Source organism: Manis javanica, chromosome 3, assembly GCF_040802235.1.
Source record: "Manis javanica isolate MJ-LG chromosome 3, MJ_LKY, whole genome shotgun sequence".
Taxonomy (NCBI): Eukaryota; Metazoa; Chordata; class Mammalia; order Pholidota; family Manidae; genus Manis; species Manis javanica.
This window is the reverse complement of record NC_133158.1, coordinates 121,873,077-121,897,748: the sequence shown is the minus strand read 5'-3', so window position 1 is coordinate 121,897,748 and position 24,672 is coordinate 121,873,077. Positions and strand designations below refer to the sequence as shown.

Genomic DNA, 24,672 nt, shown 5'->3' with positions numbered 1-24,672 from the left:
AACCAGGTGACCTATAAAAATTAGCACTAAGATTGTAGAAAACTAAATTTGTCTTTCCCAAATGATACTTGGTTTTTTAAAGTAATCAAGGGTGCCTTATGAAAGCTCTTTATAAAAATTTGAGTACCAAACTCCCTGTTTTCTAAGGTAATTTATTTAGGGAAAAACAAAACAACAAAACCCTTTCCTTAGAGTAGCTACTATATAGATAGAGTATATCTTCAGCATATGTTAAAAGAAAATTGGTCCATTTTCAACTTGGTTGTTTTGATATGGTATTAGGGATATAATCTCTAATACCATAAAAGATTGTATAAATAAACCAACATGAATACCCAAGAATTAAAGTGCTGGGGAAACACTTTGTTCTGGCTAATTTAGTATTCTAATTGAGCAAATTTAAAGACTTCATTTATTTCTTGGGGAGGGATTGAATTAAAAAAAAATTTTTTTTTGAAAAAAAGAAATCTTATATATAACACAAGAAATGGATGAAAATGGCTTCCTTCAGAATATTTTTAACATTATTATTACCTTAAAAATTATAATAGTACTTAATCTGAGAAAATTCAGAGTATATGAAGAAATAAAACAAAGAACTCATAATTTGTATAGAGATTTTAAAGGAACTATATATTTTAAATAATACTTCTACTTAAAAAAATATATGCCTTTAATGCTGACAATCATCCTTTGACCACCTAGGATTATGAGATTTAATTTGTCCTTTTGTTTAATGTCAGAAACACTGGAAATACAAAGTTTGTCACTTTTCTTAAGTCATTTATGCCAATGTATCTTTAAAAAATTTTTATTAAAACCAGTTTATCCTATAATAATTTATTAAAGCTCTTGATTAGCCTTATTTTACACTATGAAAGAGTAACTGTAACACTCTCACAACTCAGTACTATGTTGCATGCCTACTGTTTTCTGGGCTGTCACGAAATAGTTTTGCTGTGATTGTGTTATCATCAAGTTATTAAATGGATAAAGTCCTCAATGTAATTTAACTGAGTGGTCAAGCTTTCTTCTTATCCTGAATGGTGGTGTAGGATGGGCTTCACTTCTGTTATGTGCTTGAATTACAGTGGATAAACTCACGCACAGTAGTCCTCCTGGACAGTGTAGAGAAGCTGCATGTAATTGATCGGCAAACTCAAGAGGAATTGGAAACAGTGGAGATCTCAGAAGTTCAGTTGGTCTATAATAGCAGCCATTTCAAATCACTAGCCACTGGAGGAAATGTCAGTCAGGCACTGGTAAGGGTAATCCATTACCTTATTATTGCTTTGATAAACTTGGTATTTTGTTGTTTTGTTTTAGAAATGGGAACTCTGAGTAGTTATCTTTGTGTCTTGAGGTGTTTCTTTAAAAGTTACTAGGTTGAAGTGGATGTGGTGTTAAGTATCAGATATATGAGCTAAAACAACTACTGTTATCATGTAAAGCAAAAAGTGGCTAATTTTAACTTTTATGCTAAAACAATGAAATGAAATTGAACATTTATGAGAAAGAAGTTACAAAAGCAAAATACTTCAGAAAACTTAACATGGTGGCAATTAGCCTTATGATTTAAAGGATAAATGACTAGAGACAGGTAGCCTATAAGGCTTTGGAAATATTTGGGTGATTGGTAAAGGCTTGAACAGGTATGGTAGCTGTGGGCATTAAAAGGTAAAGAGGGCTTTGAGAGAAAGAAAAAAATTCTTTAGGAATACAAAAAATTAAATAGAGACATGGAAGGTACTAAAAAAAGATGCAAATCTAATTTCTAAAGACAAAAATTACAGTGCTTGAGATGAAAATACACTGGATAGGATTAATGAGAAAGTAGATATTGCAGGAAAAAACAGTGAGTTTGAAGATTGAAGACAGAGCAATAAGTGGATTGATAGCAATAAATCCAAAATGGTACACAGGAAAAATAATGAAAAAATAATAATATTAGTGACCTGTGAGACAGTACAGTAGCCTTATATACATATAGTTGGAATCTCTGAGGGAGAGGAAAGAAAAGCATTTTGAAAGAAATATGGTAAAAAACATTCCAAAATTATGAACACACACATTCAAGAAGCTCAGTGAATCCAGGCACAAGCAAAATAAAGATAACCATGTATAGATAGAACAAAATGAATTGTAAAGGTAAAAATTTAAAGAACCAGAGAAAAAAGACACATTAAATCCGGAGGAGCAACAATAAGTCTGAGAGCAGATTTCTTATCAGAAATGATCTGTAGTCATCTTCAGTGAAGATATACAAATGGCCAGTATGTATGTGACTGTATGCTTAACATTACTAATCATTAGGGAAATGCAATCAAACCCACAATGAGATACCTTCTTGTTCACCTGGATGGCTATAATAAGGAGACAAACTATTATAAATGTTGGTGAGGATGTGGAAAAACTGGAACGCTCATATATTGCTGGTGGGTAATGGTACATTTCATGTGGAAAACATTTTGGCAGCTCCTCAAAATATTTAACATAGAGATTCTATATGACCAAGCAATTCTATTCTTATGTATCTGCCCAAGAGAAATGGAAACATATGTCCATATACTTATACACAAATGTTTATAGCAGCATTATTCATAACGGCCAAAAAGTGGAAACAGTCCATATGTTTACCAATCCAACTGGTAAATGTATAAACAAAATGTGGCATAGCCATGTAATAGAATATTATTCTGCAATACAAAGGATGAACTACCAACACATGCTACAACATGAATGAAACTCAAAAATACTATGTTAAGTGAAAGAAGCCTTGTGGAAAGACCACAAATTGTTTCTATTTATATGAAATGTCCAGAAGCACCAAGTTGATAGAGATGGATATAGATTAGTGGTTACTTGGGACTGAGTGTAGGGATGGGGGTTGACTGGAAAATGGGCACAAGGGATCTTTGTAGGGTGATGGAAATGTTCTACAGCTGGATTTTGGTGATGGTTATACAACCATAAATTTACTGGAAATTACTGAATTGTACATTTAATGAGTGAATTTTATGATACGTAAATTAGACCTTTAGTGTTATTTAACAAAGGCAATAGAATGTTTAAAACAATAATGTAATATTTATGATGTGTAGAAGTAGTGTGTATGCTGAATAGTACATAGCAGTAGGGAGTGGGGGGTGGAGGTATATCATTATAAAGCTCTTACATTATACATCAAATAGTGTAATATTATTTAAATGGAGACTGAATAAGTTGCACATATTATAAACACTAGAGCAGTCACTGAAAAAGTGGTGTAACTAATAAATCAATTGTAGTGACAAAATGGGATGTTAAAAAAGTATTCAATGGAGCATTAATAGGAACAGTTAGTATAGTAGAAAACAGTTGATAAGTAGCCTAAGCCCAACCATATTAATAATTATAGGAACAGAAATAGTCTAAATATTTCAATTAAAAGGTCTAAATAAAAGCCTAAATATTTCAATTGAGACTGGATGAAAAAAAGCATGAACCAACTCCATGCTGTCTACAAAAAACTCACATTAAATACAAAGGCATAAATAAGTTAAAATAAGAGAATGGAAAAAGACACACCATGCAAACCACTAATCACTAGAATGGCTGTATTAATATCTGACTAATATTTCAGAGTAAGAAATATTCTCAGAGATAAAGAAAAATTTCAAATTAATAAAAAGATTCATTCATCAAGAAGACAGCTATCATAAAGGTTTAAGCACCCAATAAAAGACCTTCCAAATACATGAAGCAAAAGCTGACAGAACTAAAAGGATAAATATTCACAATTATGCAAAATTCCTTTCTCAGTAATTAATAGAATTAGTAGGCAGAAAATCATTCAGAGTATAGAAGACTTAAGCACTCCTGACCAACTTGACCTGACATTTATAGAATATTCCACCCAATGAAACAAGTTATAAAGTTTTTCAAGAGCACATGGAGAATTCACCAATATAGCATTTAATTCATAATTATATGCTAGGCCACAAAACAAACTTAAACAAGTGATTGAAGGGTAAATGTGGAGAAAACCCAAATATTTGGAAATTAAAACACTTATAAATAACCCATGAGTCAAAGAAGTAATCCCAAAGGAAATTGGAATATTTTTAAGCTAAATGAAAATATAACAAAATCTGTAGTCTACAATTAAATCAGTTTTTTGAGGGTAACTTATAACTACATAATTATATTAGAAAAGAAGAAAGATCTCAAATCAATTATCTAAGCTTCCACCTCAATTAAGGAAATAGAAAAGAGCAAAATTAACTTAAAATAGACTAAAGGAAGAAATAATAAAGGTGAACATAAATCATACATAGGAAATGGACAAGCAATTGAGAATATCAAAGAAAGCAAAAGTTGCTTAAAAGAGAAATAAAATAGATAATCCTCTAGTGAGACTAATCAAGAAAGAAGACATAATTTCCAATGTCAGGAATGAGTTGATATCACTATAGAGTCTATAGATACTAAAAAGATAATGTGAGTAACTTTATACCAATAAATTCAACAACTTTAGATGAAATGGAGAAATTCTTCAGAAGGCACAAATTACCAAAGTGACTCTTGAAGAAACAAAATCTAAGTAGCTGCAAAGAAACTGATTTCCTGCAAAGAAACTCCAGGCCCAGATGGCTTCATTAGTGAAGTCTGTCATATTTAAGGGAAAAAAAACCTAAAACAATTCTACCCCAAAATCTTTTAAAAAATAGAGGAAAAGGGAGCATGTAACTTTTTCTATGAGACCAACTTAATTCTGATAGTAAAACCAGACAAAGATATTATAATAAAGAACACTACAATGTCCTCATAAGCATAGAAGCAAAAATCCTTAAAATATTAGCAAACAGAAACCAGCAATGTATAAAAAGAATAATAAATCATTATCAAATGGTGTTTATTCAAGGTATGCAAGGCTGGCTTAACATTCAAACATTAATATAATTCACTATAGAAGTTGGTTGTTAAAGAAAACTATAACATCATAGAAAATTATAGAAAATGCATTTGACAAAATTCAATATCCATTCCTGATAAAACACCTTGGCAAACTAGGAATAGAAAGCTTCTTCAACCTGATAATCAAGGGCATCTACAAAAATCCTTCAGCTAACATTATACTTAAAGTAGTACTGCCAAAAAGCAAACCAAAATCAAAACAAAACAAAAAAATATCTGATTCTTTTCAAGTTTCTTCAAGAGAAAATATGGAACTAGAGGAACATATTAAAGATTCCATGGAGATGCAATTAGCAAAATCCAGATTGTAGGAAACTATGGAATCAGTGTTCCAGTTTCTTCAATAAATACACTTTAAGGAAAATAAAGGATTGAGAGAGATGGAGACAAAGCCTATAGATTAAAAGAGACTTGAAGTCTTATCAGCCAGCTCAATATGTGGCCCTTGTTTGAATCTTGTATAAGACAAATGAAATATAGGAAAAGCAAAAGAAACAACAAATCTGAAGAATATTTGACATTTATAAGACAATTGGAAGTCGAAACACTGATTGGATATTTGATATTGAGGAATGAATGTTAATTTTTGAAAGTACATTAATGAAATTGTGGTTACCCTAAAAAGGGCTCATTTATTTTGCACATACTGAAAAAAAGGAAATATTCAAAATCTGAGATTCGCTTCAGAATTATACTATGTTAAGGGTAGTTGGTGGGAACATAGATGAAACAAGATTAGTGATGAGTTGACAATTGATGGAGCTGGTTAATGGATGCATGGGATTCATTATATTATTCTCACTGCCTTTGTGCATATTTTTAAATTTCCATAATTTAAAGTTAAAATTATCATAGTTATCAGTTATTGACTACTTACACATTTTTGGAGATTTATAAGTATTAATGAATTTGAGCTTCACAGAAACTGCATGGTTTTTTAAAGATGGGAAGACTGAATGTCTAAAGTTTGTTTAAGGTCATACCCAGTAAGTGACGGAGCCAAAGTTTGCAGTCCAAATTTCTCAGACAGTAGGTTTTGTTTGTTTGGCTGGGCTGTGCTAAATCCCGTATGCTGTGCTGCTTTGTCTTCCTGTTATCTAGGGAGTTCTATGTTGATATGTACTTCATAGAACTTAGAGGTACTATTTTCAATCAGCCCTATTCTTTGCTGGAAACAGTGAATATTTTTCATCCATTAATGGGCAGATTGCAACAGTTTTCCTAAAGAAGTTGGCATGTTCTTCTCTTTTCACCATTATTCTGAAAAACAGACTACATGTAAGCAGAGAATTACTTTTTATGCTTTGTCTTTTCTGCTACTTTGACTGACAGACTGGCACTTGACTGACATTTTTTCCTCCACTCATTATGGGCTGAAACCATGCTGACCTAAAATGTTGTCTACATAACTGATGTTCTTTAAAACCTAATGAGACTTCTAATGCACGTAATTTTTACCTTTTTTTTTTTTTTTTTTGTTACAGGCTTTGGTTGGAGAAAAGGCTTGTTATCAATCCATCAGTAGCTATGGTGGTCAGATCTTTTATTTGGGGACGAAAGTAAGCTCTTCCTCTCTGTGGCTTGGTATTTCTTTGTGTCAGGATAGTTGAGGCTGAAGGAAGCTGCTGGTGAAGGGGGCAGTGCATTTTACAAAATGAATATTGATCAGCAGTAATCTAAAACTTTTAGGGCTTAGCTGCATTGGCTAATTTTCTTCACTTTTAGACATGTTTCTGCTTTGACTTACATTTTCATAGGATGCTTATTTTCTTAATTCAGGCATATACTTTCATAGTTTTCCTTCACATATATGTTTTCATGACCAGGAAGATACCTTATGTATATTTGTCACATAGTTAAGATGTCCTTTAGCTTAGATCAGCTTAGGATACATTAAAATACATTGAGGCATTTGATTTAGAATTGCTGGACTAGGAACTTTTTGTATATCAGTTTCTTTCTGTGCTTTTTTTAAAAATTTAAACTTAACATGTAGAAATAGTTCTTCATCATTAAAATTCAAAATATTACCAAGTCAGTACAGGGAGATTGGGGGTTCCTTGTTCCTTGTCCATGGAATTAACTCCTTCTTAAGACTGTAGATTTATTGACCTTTAAATGTCTGTTTGATTTCCTCTTTAACATGGGCCCTTCTTGAAGAATCTTTAGTAAATTCTTCTAACTGTAGTATGAAATGTTTGTACTTAAAGAGATGTGGGACAAATGTACCTCCCAAACAAGCCTGTTAAACATTACCATTTTAGTTTCCTTGTCTTTATTTTCTAGTCTGTTTATGTGATGATGTTGAGGAGCTGGAGAGAGGTGAGTTCAAAGTGATTTAATATGTTAGAGCTATTGAATTGGTAGCATTTTCATGTTTCTGTTTTGACTTTCAGAAAAAGATTATTTAGCCTTGTGCTTTTTCATTTCATGGGGGTAAACTGAAATTTGATAAAACTGACTGTAAATTAGGATTAAGTTTGGCTACAAATATCAGAAAATTGAAAGTAATAGTGGCTGAGACAAGATTTCTCTCTCATGTAAAAGCAAGGTAGAGGTGGGCAGTGTGTAGCTGATGTGGCAGCTCCGTGGTCTTTAGTATCCTGTCCTTTCGTGTTCCACCATCCTGGGTGCATATTCTAGTCTCAAGGTCATTTTATGTCCCAGAAGGGCTGCTGGAACTCAAGCTGTGTTAAGTCCATATTCCAGGAAGGAGATAAAGAGAACAGAAGGGCTGGCCCTTGCCTTCTAAGGTGACATCCCAGAAGTACTAACCACTTCCACTTAGTTATCATTGCCCAGAACTTAGTCACCTGCCCCCAAGTGGCTACAGAGGAGTCTTAGAAAGGTCCTTTAGCTGGTGTATTGCTGTATCAAATAAATGGGATTTGTTACAAAGGTGAAGGGAATGAATGGATGTTGTGATAAACAACTAGCTGTCTCAGCTTTAGTGACATGCCAGCTGTTTCCTCTTTTCATAGTTAGGCTTTGTGGCTGCCTGTAGTAGCTTATACAGTTCCTGTACTACCGTGCGCCTTATTTTTCTTGGAAATAAGGTATTCACATGGTTATTGGAATAATTTTACTTACTAAGCAGCAACTTCTGGGAAGATATTGGGTAGTATAGGAATTCTGATTGGTGATAGGGCAGATAGAGGGATCTAGTTTCTCTCATTTATTCATTTTAGAGAGTGGATCATCTCCTGAAACAAGATTGTCTTACAGAAGCCTTGGCTCTTGCGTGGTCTTTCCATGAAGGAAAGGCAAAAGCAGTGGTGGGTAAGTTAGCAGAATACTGGTATAGTAGGTGTTTATCTGAAGTAGAGTGAATGAATAATATTAATCACTAATAGAACATTTTTTAGCTTAGTGTTCAAGTATTTTATAAACAAGATGTTATTAAACCTACAGACTTCCAGTGAAAAATATTATGGACAATTATAGGATATAGAATTTTAAATGTCACTTTCTAAGTTCTTTCATTTCATAAGGAAAATTTACTACTACAATAAAAGGGAAGTACATTGATACACTATCTGGTCCAATAGATGTGACGTGTTCCTAATATGGCCTATTATCCAACATTTTGACACTTAAGGATTTTTATATTTATATCTATTAGCATAGGTTATAAGTAGAATACCAAAACAATTTTAGTCATGAAGACATGGACTAATCTTGTTTTTATGCTGGATTTTGCTTCTCTGCAGGATTATCAGGGGATGCCAGTAAGCGAAAGGCTGTTGTTGCAGATCGGGTGAGTATTTTAATAAGGTTTTTACTAGGGTACAGTTCAGATTTGATTTTGGTATCTGCTAATAATCTTTGGGAAAAGTAAGTTGAATTATAATTCCTCAGTGTCACCTTGAGTGCTTTTTAAATTCCTTTTTATCACCTTTTTTTCTTCCTTGTTCACTCTCTTAGAAAGATGATAAAGTTGTGAAATAGTCAAAAGACAGCAGAAAGGAGGAGGAAACTCAGAGATCTGGATTATTTCTGAACCTAATTATAGCATGTAGAAACTTGACATTTATTAATTTTTATAAACTGATTAGTAATTATGAGAAATACTCTATGTGCAAGTGTAAATGTAGTCTCAGCAGAGAAGGCTGATGTTTTATCATTATTGTTATTATTTTTTAACAATACAATTAATGCCAATATTTAATGCCAATTGGCTCTGTTTTCCTAGTGTAGATTTGGTAAAATTCACTTACTGAATTTGGTAGTCATATGTCTCCCTTTTTATTTTTCAAATGCATTCGTAAAAATTATGTTCCAAATTAGCATTAACATTTAGAAAACATGAATAGAAATTGCTCACTCCTTAGTCTCATGGATGATTTTCTTAGTATCTGCTAAAATACTGAGAAAGGGACCTTGAGTGAAAGACCTACAGCAGAGGGTTACTGAAGAGCTTAACTTCAATTTTTCATTTCTATGGCAACTGAAGAAACTATTGAGGTCTAGAGCCTGGAGATGTTTATTAGGAAAGATTAACAAATTAGTACTAGCTCTGAGGCTGAAAGAAATTAGTCTGGGCTTTTAAAAAGGGGGGTTGAAGCCACTAAAAATTTTAATTATATTTTAATGTAATAATGAAGCCTAATTCTGTATTTTTTAGAAGGATCGAATATATTAAGTATTGAAAACTTTAGCAATATATTTTAATTTCTATAAAGGCTATTTTCCTTACAGATGGTAGAGATCCTATTCCATTATGCAGATCGAGCTCTGAAAAAGTGCCCAGACCAGGGAAAAATCCAGGTCATGGAACAGCATTTTCAGGTACATCTTTGCATGTGCTTCTAATAGGCATTGCTATGAATACATCTAGTACTGCTCTTTTATATTACTTGAGAATGCAACTTTGAAGTTTTGGTTAAATATTTTCAGTATTCAAAGGTTTATTTCAGGGCTCCTGAAGCACTCTCAATGAATAAATTTTGAAGTAACAGATACATGGGAACAGATGAGTAAGATGTGAACATTGGCGCATAACTACTTTGTGCTGTATGGAAGGAAAGGATATTGTTGTATAAGGGTACATTCCTGCAAATTGACACTCTACAGTGGCTCACACCTTGCTGATGACTAATATTAATGTTAACTAGGCTAGTTGGAGAAGTGAACTACCAAGGTTTAAATTTAGTTCTCCTGGGAGCACCTGTGACTCAAGAACAGCTTAGTTACCAAAAAATTATCATCTCTAAAACATGCTAATGAAGCTCTTTAGCTTCTCAAGTCAGGGAATGATTTAAAGAACTATATGGTTTTTATTAAGAGAGTTTTACCTTTTGTAGTGGTCTCCACTTACATCTGTTCCAAATCTCTGTTTCTCCTTCCCCATTCCTAGAGCTTTGTCCCTTCCCCAAACATCCTTGTTTTAACAACTATTTGAAGGTCTAATACAGCGGTCACCAAATGTTTTCTAAAAAGGGCCAGATGGGAAATTTAGACTTTGCAGGGCACATATGGTCTCTGCCACATAGTCTTCTGTTTTGTTTTGTTTTGAACAACCCTTATAAAATATAAAAAGCATTCTTAGCTGTAAGCCATTCAGAAATTTTTTGACTTGTGGGCCAAAGTATGCAACCCCCAGTCTAGTATGTACCAGGCACTGGACAGTAGGAATAAAATATGCATGTTCCTTGCTCCCTTAAGGTTTGTAGTATAGTTAATGTAATTTTTTCTTGTATTCATTAATAGAAATATTTAGAAGACATCTAGGGGCTCTGAAGCGCAGGCACAGCTTCTGTCATAGCTCCTTTTGATGCCTGTAACTTCAGAAGACAAGGATAGATTCGGCAGTTAACAGTTGGAAGTTTCAGAGGAGGATTTAGTCCCCTGAACTGTATTCTTTGTGTTACAGTAGTGGGCTTCTGATGGAATAACTTCTATTACTGTTTGGCTGGAGGCTCATTAAATTTATCAGTAAAGAAGAGAAGTCCAGTTAGAATTATAAAAATAGGTAACTTAGGAGGAAAACATATGGCAGAAAGAAATCATTTGGGACCAAAACTGTTTGGAAACCATGCCTTGTATATTAAAGAATGTGCATACCAATGTAGTATATGTAGAAAAGAAAATAGTATTTTAATTATGGAATATCTGTTTCCAAGAGGTGGAAGGATGATATTCATGAAAGATTTGTGGCCATTGACAGAACACTTTGTTCAAAAGAAACATGTCATAGGAAATGCCAGGAGAAGCTGATGAGGGTGTGGGGTGTGTGTGTGTGTGTGTGTGTGTGTGTGTGTGAATGAGAGAGAGAGAGAGAGAGGAGAGAGAGACAGGAGCCACCACTCTGAGGAAGAACATAATCTGTAAGAGGGGAAAGGAACAAAAGTGATGTTCTAATGGAGATATACAGAAGAATTTGAGCACGACAGGGATTATAGATGATGGTTTCTTATATAGATTATAAAATTACAAATAAACAAACTGTAGTACCACTGTGTTCTTTCACCTTCTTTATATCTGTTGGAAGTTACATTCTGCTTAAAGAGTATCTGATAACATGTTTGATTTATTAATGATTTAGTCTCATAATAGGTGAAGAAAATAATTGTGGGAATTATTATCCTAGATTTACTTTTTACCAATGATTGGGGAAATAGAAGGGATAGGCTCTTGAGAGAAAAATTATCACTTTATTTTAAAGATTATAATGTTGAAAAACAAACTCAGCATGAATCCTGTATTTTAGAAAGCATGTATTTCAGAAAAACAATATGGGCATAATCTCATGGCTATAGGCTTCAAAATTTAATGTGTTTGCAAAGAACAGGAAATTCTCAAATTTTGACATAAAAACCACAATGATTAGAAGAGAAAGAAAATGGGAAGGAATGTTAAGAGATGTGTCTGTTTACAAAGTACAGAAGAGAACTGCTGCAAACGATGGACAGAGGTAGATAAACAAACATATAGCCAAAGGCATCATGAGCCCATAAGACATAAGGAGAGTGCTATGGTCCAAATTGTGCCTACCAAAATGCTAAGGGGTACAAAAAAGGGATTTTGACAAAGATTCCTGAGGGTATACTACATGCCAAGTACTATGTGAAGGGTATGACATTCATTTTTATTTACTCTTACAACCCCATGAAGTAGGTGCTGTTTTTACCCCCATTTTATAGATGAGGAAATTTAGGCTGGGAGATTTTAAGTGATTTTTCAAGGTATTATTTCTGGTAAGCAGTGGTTCCAGGACTCCAGTCCAGGTCTTTGAGACTTCAAAGCCCAGCTCTTGACTATTGTACTATACTCTTATTTTGAGAGCAAGTGCAAGGAAAGGGATGGTGGGTGAAAAAGGGTGATATTAAGAGGTGATCAAGAATGGTAATTACAGCAAGCAGCTAAACTGTTTAACTTTCTGTGGGGCTGGCACTGTTATAAGATCTTTACAAATATTAACTCATTTAATTCTTATCATAACTCTACAGGGTAGGTACTATTGCTATTCATATTTATAAATGAAGCTGAAGCATAGAGAGGTTAAATAACCTGCTCTGGGTCACATGGCCAGTAAATGAGAGAGCTGGGATTCGAAGCCAGGCAGTTGGGTTTCAGGGTCCACATCTGGATTGCTACATGCTGCTATAGGGCAACACTTCTTTCTTTGCTTCCATTTTTGTGAACAGAGAATGGTCTTTAAAGTGGAAAAGTTCAGGTCAATGTATTAAAGAAAAAAACTGAAGCCCAGCACATATGACATATAGTTGCATTATGATTGTTCAAATCTCAAGACATAGTGGGATTTTAACCTAGGATACTGTTTGAATAATCTGAGTCATTGTTAATAGTTTGTAAGTAACTTTGGATCAACTTTTAAATAAGGCATGTTCAATTATGCATGGATGCCTAAGCAGAGAAGACAACTTATTTCATTCTGGAAGACAAGTTTCTTCTAGAAAAGCTGATCTTCAGCCCATTAGAAAGAATGAAACACATGCATTGTTGGCCACAAATTTGCCATTTGAAATATTTAATCAAATATTTAATTATACAATAATTAAATGGATTTACTCTTAAAGTGTGTTTTTTTAAGAAGAGTGGACTTAGACAACTATCCACTGGTAACCCCAATGTGGTTTGTGAACATTTTCTCTGAGTTCACCTAAAAATGACCATGTTAAACTCATAAATTGTCTTTTTGAAAGGTATACAAGGACAGTGAATTCATAAATTGCCTATTATGTGACATCCTGATTTCATTTAAAGCATTTCTCTACATTTTTCATTATCATCCTTATAGCTGAAATAGATTAGTAATTACTAAATAGTAAATAGATTTTCAGCTAGGTAAGCATCCCTGCTACCTAAAGAATATTCTTTGGCGGCTTAGTATTAATTACATCATATTAAGATCTTTCATATCCAAGTTTTTATCATTGATTTGGATGAAGATTTAGTGAGTGGTATGTCAAGTTTAGATGGCACCAAGAATGAAGGTTCAAATGATCTTGACAGAGTAAGACTTGCATTAGATTCACCGTACTGGATTGGGACTATCTCACTGGACAGGATTGCAGTTGACCACAAGCTTAGTCTGAGCCAGTATTGTATTATAAGCTCAGGTAAAGGTAAGTAGTAGTCCTGCTGGGCTACCTGTTGGAAATGAAACCTCTAAGATAATTTATGGACTATTGACTAAGCTGCACTCCACAACAGGGATGATGGGGGATTTTAAAACAGTTAAAAAAATGTATACGGGTTGTTTAATCTGGGGAGACAGTAAGTGGAGACAAGGGCTGCAATATGATGATCTAGTACTGTTTTACAGCAAGAAGGAGGGCTTGTATTAGTGGGTGGAAATTAGGAGACGAATTTCAGTTTAAAGTGACCTAGCGATGATGTAATAGTTCTTGGACTTATGTGCTGCTTACTATTGACTGTATTGGAATAAAGAGAGGATAAACAACTGACAAAACACTTATTTGTTGGGATGGAAGTTCTGAGATTCTGTATTAGTATCAAAAAACTATCATTGGAGATGGGTTAACTCTAGTTCAATGAGTTGAAATTCCTATTAAGACTGGTTTCTATCACATCAAAATACCGAGAATTTGTTTTTTACCAGCAGGTGGCGCTCGTGTCTGCTGCCTCAGTTTTCATATTTACCTTTGATGAGGTCAGATAGATAATGTCATTCAGTATTCCTTCCTTCCTCCAAAGATTAATCAATATTTTGTCCTTTCTTAGCTATAGAAAATAACTTCGATCTTGTGATCTTTTTGACAGGCCATGACTTTTATTTGTGATTTGAACTTGTAACTATAATTTATTTGTAGGACTAAAAGGAGTTAAAGTGTTCTAAGTCTCATACATCTTGAGCTTCTCTTTTTCTTTGGCAAGGTCTTCCCACCCTAAAACGAAGTCAGGCAGCATGCAAATCCCTTCTATGCCACACACCACCCGCATAGCCTAATGCTTCTTGTTTGTACATCCTTTACAGAGCCAACATCATTCGAGTTGCTGCGGTTTCCTCACCTCCCTCATTACATGTCTGTAAATTCTGTGGACACTTTTACCTCTCACCTGATTGGTCCTCAGTAGCATTCAACAGTTCCTGACTCTTGAAACAGTTTCTTCCTTTGGCTTCTCTTTTATCATATATTCCACGTTTCTCTCTATCTCTCTTGCTACTTACTGGCTTTCTTTGTTCATTCTTCTTCCTCCTCTTGTATTTAACCAATAAATGTTAATATTTCTTCACCATACTCTTATCTTTAATTTCTGTATTGGTGTTTCTCAAGATGTCTGTGGACCATTTGTTTCAAAATCACTTGAGAGTATTTGTTAAAAAGGCTTTTTCTTCAGGTATTTTCCAGGCCTACTGAATCAGGCTTTCTGGGATTGGAGACCAGGATTTGTAATCAGCCCCTGAGAAGACCTTTCAGCATGTTAAAGTTTAGGACTCTTTGCTTTATCTTTTCTCCCTAGGTAACATAGACTGTCTTAACTATATCATATATAAGTTAACATGAATCATATTTATCATGTCGTAAGTGACTATCTTATCAGTATCTCCAATCTAGATTACTCTCTGAGTTCTGAGATTTATATACTAGGTTGTCTGTTTACATCTGCAAAGCCTCTTCTGATCATCCTTATTCTGGGGATGGGATCCACGATCTACCTAAAGCAAGCTGAGTGATCCTTGTCTTTTACTCATTCCTATCAATCTGCCTCTTGACTATTTTTATCATCTGTTTCCATCATGTCATCTATTCTGCCACTATTCTAGTACGTGTTGTTCTCATCTTTTCTTGTTATATTACCATAGCTTCCTCGTTGTTCTTCCTGTACATATTCTGAGTGCACTTCCTTACATTTTTTTCCACACAGCAGCCACAGAGAAATGCACAAGTTTAGACATAGATTCTCCTGACTTTAAAATATTGAAGGACTTCCCATTGTCCTGGAGTAAAGTTCCCTAGTAGTTTCTGAGTCTCTGCTTTATGTATCTTTACCTGTCTTCCCCTAATTCTCTGTGTCACGACCATACTGCAGTTCTGACATCCCCATTCTCTCTTAGCTCAGAGCCTTTGCCCATTGTGTTCTCTCTAAATAAAAATTATTTCCCATTTGTTAGCTCAGCTGGCTCCTATTTATTTTCAAGTCTCAGCTTAAATGTCAGTTTCTCTGACTCTCAGATTAAGTCAGATCCATTTCTTTTTAAAATACTATGCACTTAAATTACTCATTCAATATCAGTCTGCCCCAGATAGACTTTGTAAGTCTAGGTACCTGTATAAGTTCAGGGACCATGTCTGATTTTTTTCACTGCTATTTTCCTGGCATCTAGTTTAATGCCCCTGATTTGAAAAATATTTGTTGAGGGAATTTTAAAAAAATGCCTGAACATATGTTGCATACAGTGTTTGTCTTGGAAGTTGTTTTAAATCTAACTCTGGGAGGTTTGAACTGAGAGAACTTAGTATTTGTAACACAGATGTCCATAATCATGGCTAATATTGTGTGCTATGTGCCTGACAAGTATCTTATTTAATCTTTACAACATATCTGAGGAGTAATTATTCTAATTTATCCCCATTTAAAGACGTTTATAGGTGTAAATAGATACATAGAGAGGCTGAGTAACTTGCCTAATAACATACAACCAATAAGTAGTAGAATCACAATAGACATGTGGGCCCTGTGGCTCAGGAGCCTAGACCCTAAACTCTGCTTTTTATTTTCATTTTTATTTTTAAATTTTTATTGAGGCATCATTGATATACACTCCTATGAAGGTTTCACATGAAAAACATTGTAGTTACTACATTCACCCATATTATCAAGTCCCCCCCATACCCCACTGCAGTCACTGTCCATCAGAGTAGTAAGATGCCACAGAGTCACTACTTGTCTTCTCTGTGCTACACTGTCTTCCCTGTGACCACCCCCCCGACACACTATGTGTACTAATCATAATACCCTTCAATGCCCTTCTCCCTCCCTCCCTAATCCTCCCCCTTGGTAACCACTAGTTCCTTCTTGGAGTCTATGAGTCTGCTGCTGTTTTGTTCCTTCAGTTTTGCTTTGTTGTTACACTCCACAAAGGAGGTAAATCGTTTGGTACTTGTCTTTCTCCACCTGGTTTATTTCACTGAGCATAATATCCTCCAGTTCCATCCATATTGTTGCAAATGATAGGATTTGTTTTCTTCTTATGACTGAATAGTATTCCATTGTGTGTATGTACCACATCTTCTTTATCCATTCATCTACTGATGAACACTTAGGTTGCTTCCAAATCTTGGCTATTGTAAATAGTGCTGCAATAAACAAAGGGGTGCATATGTCTTTTCTTTTTTTTGTTGTTATCATTAATCTACAATTACATGAAGAACATTATGTTTACTAGGCTCCCCCCTTCACCAAGTCCCCCACACACACCCCATTACAGTCACTGTCCATCAGTGTAGTAAGATGCTGTAGAATCACTACTTGTCTTCTCTGTGTTGCACAGCCCTCCCTATGCCCCCCTACATTATACATGCTAATCGTAATACCCCTTTTCTTTTTCCCCGCCCTTATCCCTCCCTTCCCACCCATCCTCCCTAGTCCCTTTCCCTTTGGTAACTGTTAGTCCATTCTTGGGTTCTGTGATTCTGCTGCTGTTTTGTTCCTTCAGTTTTTTTCTTTGTTCTTATACTCCACATATGAGTGAAATCATTTGATACTTGTCTTTCTCCACCTGGCTTATTTCACTGAGCATAATACCTTCTAGCTCCATCCATCTATGTTGTTGCAAATGGTAGGATTTGTTTTCTTCTTCTGGCTGAATAATATTCCATTGTGTATATGTACCACATCTTCTTTATCCATTCATCTACTGATGGATACTTAGGTTGCTTCCATTTCTTGGCTATTGTAAATAGTGCTGCGATAAACATAGGGGTGCATCTGTCTTTTTCGAACTAGGCTGCTGCATTCTTAGGGTAAATTCCTAGAAGTGGAATTCCTGGGTCAAGTGGTATGTCTATTTTGAGCTTTTCAAGGAACCTCCATACTGCTTTCCACAATGGTTGAACTAATTTACATTCCCACCAGCAGTGTAGGAGGGTTCCCCTTCTTCCAAAACCTCGCCTGCATGTGTTGTTGTTTGTCTTTTGGATGGTGGCAATCCTTACTGGCGTGAAGTGATATCTCATTGTGGTTTTAATTTGCATTTCTCTGATGACTAGTGATGTGGAGCATCTTTTCATGTGTCTGTTGGCCATCTTAATTTCTTCTTTGGAGAACTGTCCAGCTCCTCTGCCCACTTTCTAATTGGATTATTTGCTTTTTGTTTGTTGAGGTGCATGAGCTCTTTATATATTTTGGACGGCAACCCTTTATCGGATCTGTCATTTATGAATATATTCTCCCATATTGTAGGGTACCTTTTTGTTCTATTGATGGTGTCCTTTGCTGTACAGAAGCTTTTCAGCTTGATATAGTCCCACTTGTTCATTTTTGCTTTTGTTTCCCTTGCCCGGAGAGATATGTTCAAGAAGAGGTCACTCATGTGTATGTCTAAGAGATTTTAGCCTATGTTTTTTTCTAAGAGTTTTATGGTTTCATGACTTACATTCAAGTCTTTGATCCATTTCAAATTTACTTTTGTGTATGGGGTTAGACAGTGATCCAGTTTCATTCTCTTACATGTAGCTGTCCAGTTTTGCCAGCACCATCTGTTGAAGAGACTGTCATTTCCCCATTGTATGTCCATGGCCCCTTTATAGAATATTAGCTGACCACATATGTTTGGGTTAATGTTTGGAGTCTCTATTCTGTTCCATTGGTCTGTGGTTCTGTTCTTGTGCCAGTACCAAATTGTCTGATTACTATGGCTTTGTAGTAGAGCTTGAAGTTGGGGTCTGATTACTATGGCTTTGTAGTAGAGCTTGAAGTTGGGGAGCGAGATCCCCCCGACTTTATTTTGCTTTGGCTATTCAGGGTCTTTGGTCATTCCATATGAATTTTTGAACTATTTGTTCCAGTTCATTGAATAATGTTGTTGGTAATGTGATAGAGATTGCATCAAATCTGTATATTGCTTTGGGCAGGATGGCCATTTTAACGATATTAATTCTTCCTAGCCAAGAGCATGGGATGCGTTTCCATTTGCTAGTGTCTTTAATTTCTGTTAAGAGTCTCTTATAATTTTCAGGGTATAGGTCTTTCATTTCCTTGGTTAGGTTTATTCCTAGGTATTTTATTCTTTTTGATGCAATTGTGAATGGAATTGTTTTCCTGATTTTTCTTTCTGTTACTTCATTGTTAGTGTATAGGAAAGCCACAGATTTCTGTGTGTTAATTTTGTATCCTGCAACTTTGCTGTATTCCGTTATCAGTTCTAGTAGTTTTGGAGTGGAGTCTTTCAGGTTTTTTATGTACAGTATCATGTCATATGCAAATGGTGACAGTTTAACTTCTTCTTTACCAATCTGGATTCCTTGTATTTCTTTGTTTTGTCTAATTACCATGGCTAGGGCCTCCAGTATTATGTTGAATAACAGTGGGGAGAGTGGGCATCCCTGTCTTGTTCCCGATCGCAGAGGAAAAGCTTTCAGCTTCTCGCTGTTCAGTATGATGTTGGCTGTGGGTTTATCATATATGGCCTTTATTATGTTGAGGTACTTGCCCTCTATACCCATTTTGTTGAGAGTTTTTATCATGAATGGATGTTGAATTTTGTTGAATGCTTTTTCAGCATCTATGGAGATGATCATGTGGTTTTTGTCTTTCTTTTTGTTTATGTGGTGGATGATGTTGATGGATTTTTGAATGTTGTACCATCCTTGCATGCTTGGGATGAATCCCACTTGGTCATGGTGTATGATCCTTTTGATGTATTTTTGAATTCAGTTTGCTAATATTTTGTTGAGTATTTTTGCATCTACATTCATCAGGGATATTGGTCTGTAGTTTTCTTTTTTTGTGGGGTCTTTGCCTGGTTTTGGTATTGTGGTGATGTTGGCTTCATAGAATGAGTTTGGGAGTATTCCCTCCTCTTCTATTTTTTTGGAAAACTTTAAGAATGGGTATTATGTCTTCTCTGTATGTCTGATAAAATTCCGAGGTAAATCCATCTGGCCTGGGGGTTTTGTTCGTGGGTAGTTTTTTGATTACTGCTTCAATTTCTTTGCTCCTAATTGGTTTGTTTAAATTTTGTGTTTCTTCCTTGGTCAGTCTTGGAAGGTTTTATTTTTCTAGGAAGTTGTTCATTTCTTCTAGGTTTTCCAGCTTGTTAGCATATAGGTTTTCATAGTATTCTCTAATAATTCTTTGTATTTCTGTGGGATCCGTCATGATTTTTCCTTTCTCATTTCTGATTATGTTGATGTGTGTTGATTCTCTTTTTCTCTTAATAAGTTTGGCTAGAGGCTTATCTGTTTTGTTTATTTTCTCAAAGAACCAGCTCTTGGTTTCATTGATTTTTGCTATTGTTTTATTCTTCTCAGTTTTATTTATTTCTTCTCTTATCTTTATTATGTCCCTCCTTTTGCTGACTTTAGGCCTCATTTGTTCTTCTTTTCCTAACTTTGATAATTGTAACGTTAGACTATTCGTTTGGGATTGTTCTTCCTTCTTTAAGTGTGCCTGGATTGCTATATACTTTCCTCTTAAGACTGCTCTTGCTGCATCCCACAGTAGTTGGGGCTTTGTGTTGTTGTTGTCCTTTGTTTCCATATATTTCTTGGTCTCTATTTTAATTTGTTCATTGATCCACTGATTATTTAGGAGCATGTTGTTAGGCCTCCATGTGTTTGCGAGCCTTTTTGCTTTCTTTGTACAATTTATTTCTAGTTTTATACCTTTGTGGTCTGAAAAGTTGGTTGGTAGAATTTCAATCTTTTGGAATTTACTGAGGCTCTTTTTGTGGCCTAGTATATGGTCTATTCTGGAGAATGTTCCATGTGCACTTGAGAAGAATGTGTATCCTGTTGCTTTTGGGTGTAGAGTTCTATACATGTCTATTAGGTCCATCTGTTCTAGTGTGTTGTTCAGTGCCTCTGTGTCCTTACTTATTTTCTGTCTGGTGGATCTGTCCTTTGGAGTGAGTGGCATGTTGAAGTCTCCTAAAACGAATGCATTACATTCTATTTCCTCCTTTAGTTCTGTTAGTATCTGTTTCACATATGTTGGTTCTCCTGTGTTGGGTGCATATGTATTTATAATGGTTATATCCTCTTGTTGGACTGAGCCCTTTATCATTATGTAATGTCCTTCTTTATCTCTTGTTACTTGCTTTGTTTTGAAGTCTATTTTGTCTGATATTAGTACTGCAACCCCTGCTTTTTTCTCCCTGTTGTTTGCATGAAATATCTTTTTACATTCCTTGACTTTTAGTCTGTGCATGTCTTTGGGTTTGAGGTGAGTTTCTTGTAAGCAGCATATAGATGGGTCTTGCTTTTTTATCCATTCTGTTACTCTGTGTCTTTTGATTGGTACATTCAGTCCATTTACATTTAGGGTGATTATAGAAAGATATGTACTTATTGCCTTGCAGGCTTTAGGTTCGTGGTTACCAAAGGTTCAAGGTTAGCTTCTTTAGTATCTTAGTGTCTCACTTAACTCGCTTATTGAGCTATTATAAACACTGTCTGCTGATTCTTTATTTCTCTCCCTTCTTATTCCTCCTCCTCCATTCTTCATATGTTGTTTGTTTTATTCTGTGCTCTTTTGTGTAGTAGTTGATTTTATTTTTTGCCTTTAGTTAGTATTTGGTTGGGCTGCTTTCTTTGCTGTGATTTTATTTTCTCTGGTGACATCTATTTAGTCTTAGGCATGCTCCCATATAGAGCAGTCCCTCTAAAATACCCTGTAGAGGTGGTTTGTGGGAGGGAAATTCTCTCAACTTTTGCTAGTCTGGGAATTTTTTAATCCATCCTTCATATTTAAATGATAATTGTGCTGGATACAGTATCCTTGGTTCAAGGCCCTTCTGTTTCATTGCATTAAATATATCATGCCATTCTCTTCTGGCCTGTAAGGTTTCAGTTGAGAAGTCTGATGATAGCCTGATGAGTTTTCCTTTGTAGGTGACCTTTTTCCTCTCTCTAGATGCCTTTAAAACTCTGTCCTTTTCCTGGATCTTTGCCATTTTAATTATTATGTGTCTTGGTGTTGTCATCCTTGGGTCCCTTCTGTTGGGAGTTCTGTGTACTTCCGTGGTCTGATCAGTTATTTCCTCCCCCATTTTGGGGACGTTTTCAGCAATTATTTCTTCAAAGACACTTTCTATCCCTTTTTCTCTCCTGCTTGTGGTACCCCTATAATGCGGATATTGTTCCTTTTGGATTGGTCACACAGTTCTCTTAATATTGTTTTATTCCTGGAGATCCTTTTATCTCTCTCTGCATCAGCTTCTATGCGTTCCTGTTCTCTGGTTTCTATTCCATCAATGGCCTCTTGCATCTCATCTATTTTGCTTTTAAATTCTTCCAGAGATTGTTTTATTTCTGTAGTCTCCCTCCCTAGTTTGTCCATTAGCTCTTGCATTTTTCTCTGCAACTCCATCAGCATGGTTATGACCTTTATTTTGAATTATTTTTCAGGAAGATTGGTTAAGTCTATCTCTCCAATCTCCTTCTCAGTGGTTGTCTGTGATTTTGGTCTGGATCAAATTCTCTGCCTTTTCATGGTGATAGAGGTGGTTGTGGGGAGCTGGTGCATATGTTGGCTGGGAGAATGTCCCTTCTTGCTAGTTTGTGGCCTTCATCTTCTGGTAGAACAGCATCCCCTAGCGGCTTGTGCTGGGCAGCTGCATGCAGACAGGGTCTCTGATTCTTGTCCGGCTGCTGTGGAAGAAGCTCTGCCCAGCTGCTGTGGGTGAGGCCGGCCTCAGGCTGCTGCTCCGCCATGGCGGAGCCACTCTGGAGGGGGAACAGGCAGGAGGCTGTTTATCACTGTGAGGGGCCTCTGAGCTGCGCTGCTGCCCAGGGTGTTAGGGGCCTGGAGTTCCCTGGGATTCCCAGCCACTGGGATGAGTGTTCCTATATGCTTCCATCCAGCTGTGAGGCCCCTGTCCCTTTAAGACTTTCAAAAAGCACTTGCTTTTCTTTGTCCTAGGGGCACTGGCTGCAGGGACCCACTCACAGGTTTTGCTGTTCTGTTTCCCTAGTTTCCAGCACACCACGTACTGTGTGTCTGCTCTCCTGGTGCGGATGGCTGGGGCTGGGTGTTTAGCAATCCTGGGCTCCCTCTCCCTGCCTGCTCGGACTCCTCTCCTCCCGCCAGGAGCTGGGGTGAGGGGTGCTCGGGTCCTGCCAGGCCACGGCTTGTATCTTACCCACTTCATGAGGTGCTTAGTTCTCACAGGTGTAGATGTAGTCTGGCTGTTGTCCTGTGTCTCTGGTCTCTCTTTTAGGAATTGTTGTATTTGTTGTATTTTCAAACACATATATGATTTGGGGAGGAGATTTCCATTGCTCTACTCATGCCGCCATCTTGGCACCTCCCTCTCAGTCTTCTTTTTTTGTACTTGGGTGGAGGGGTCTCTACTGGGGGCATTAGGGCCATGGTGAGGGAAGGAGCTTTACCTGTCTCCTTACTGGCTGCTGCTTTACGTGAAAGGGGGTACACCACTGTCTCTGTGGCTGGGCCCCCAGAGTCAACTTTATAATAACAGTGGTGTGGTTATGGGGAAGTCCAGGTGGGTTGTCTTCAGTCCATACTGAGATGAAGGTGGTTCTGAATTCAGGTGGGCTACTTGAGGAGGCCTGGGCACAGTGGACCTGGTGGCCCCCAAGTTTACATTGGCGGGCTTGGCAGAAGCGTTGCTGAACTGCCTTTGTCCTGGTGGCTCCAATAATAGTTGCAGTCTTTCTGCTGAAGGGGGCTACAGGAAGGGTGACCACTGAGTGTTTCACCCCTGTGTCAACCCTAAAAGTTATGTTTTGGCCCCCTACTTTTATTTTGACCATGGGCTCAAGGGGTCTGAGAGTGAGAGAGCCTGGTCCTTGTTAATTTGAGTCTGTTCCTGCCAAGCTAATGAGCCTTTCCCCATGAGGTTCTTCCCAGTAATGGCTGGGCTTCAGGGCTTTTCCTCGGTTGGGGCACACGCTTCTCCAATGCCCCTTCTTTTTATAGTAAACAGCACACTGCTCCCTGGCTAGAGGGGTTGTAGATTTGCCCCCTCTTGGTGGCCATCTCTTATGGCTTCTCTGAGTATGACAGCGTGCTGTGCTTCTGATTGAGGAGGTCAGTCATGGAGAAGGATTGATAGTAAAGCATGGACTGGCTGGGTTTGATGGACCCATCCTTATCACAGCTCTCGGGCTCTCTTGTCTCTCATACCAGCATCTGAAGGGTGCCTGTGCCTGGTTGAGGGTGCAGTCTGACTGCTGGTCTGGGGGAGAGTGGGTCCGTCAGCCCTGGAGGTGGTGGGGAGACCAACGGTGGCGGAATGTCCGGGACCGTGGGCGCTGGGTGCTGATGGTCTTGGGGGCTTATAAGATGGTGATATTGGTTCTTCCTCTGGATCACCAGCAAAAATTTGTGGAGACTCAGGCTTCTGTTGGTCTTTTGTAGGTTGCTTTGTTGAGACAATTAAGATGCTACTGTGTCCCTGCCTATTACAAGTGAATCACACCCAAGGGGGAAGGGTCTTGGCAATCCCTAGTCAGGAGTTGATATATGGGAACTGATTAGAATGGCCTGGATCTCCAGTAATGACTCGCCAGACTTGGAAAACTGTTGGGACATCTAGGGTTCCCTTAGTAGGTTACCCTACATCAAAGGTGGGCCAGTCAGGTTCACACAAGATCCTTAACTTGCCAGGGGTCGTATTTACTCCATAGTCTACCTGAAATCTCTTGCTGAAGTTTTTGATTATGGTTTCAAGAACTGTGGGTTTACTGTGCCTGGATCCCATGATGTGTTTGTGGGATGATGCCACAAAGACAGACAAGGGCAGGTTGTCTCATCTAGAGAGGAGACCAATCAGATGCCTGTCCATTTGCTCTCCTCTCAGAGACTTTGGTCAGTCTTGACTAAGATGCACCCATACAAGTCCCGGGCCAGGTCAGCCAAAGCCAAGTCACTGTTATGTTGTGGCGGCCGACCGCAAATGCAGATGAGGGCCTACTCAGATTCTGTGGCTCAAGCTGTAGAATCACAGATTCAGTGCAAGCTGAATGCCTGCAGCTGCCCTGTCCAATCAGTCTCTCACCAGACCAGAGTTTAAACATTCCCTCCCTGGGAATCTTTACCTGT

General features: G+C 37.0%; 1 protein-coding gene across 4 annotated transcripts in view; it reads left to right on the top strand.

Moving 5' to 3' along the window:
- VPS8 (VPS8 subunit of CORVET complex) overlaps window positions 1-24,672 on the top strand; it is a 304,326-nt gene that overhangs the window by 76,065 nt on the left and 203,589 nt on the right. For all 4 annotated transcript variants that reach the window (XM_073231972.1, XM_073231971.1, XM_073231970.1 and 1 more), the window contains exons 15-20: window positions 1,092-1,262; window positions 6,441-6,515; window positions 7,243-7,278; window positions 8,145-8,235; window positions 8,667-8,713; window positions 9,655-9,744. In XM_073231972.1, coding sequence (XP_073088073.1) covers window positions 1,092-1,262; window positions 6,441-6,515; window positions 7,243-7,278; window positions 8,145-8,235; window positions 8,667-8,713; window positions 9,655-9,744 — 510 coding nt within the window. The remainder of the gene's footprint in view (window positions 1-1,091; window positions 1,263-6,440; window positions 6,516-7,242; window positions 7,279-8,144; window positions 8,236-8,666; window positions 8,714-9,654; window positions 9,745-24,672) is intronic.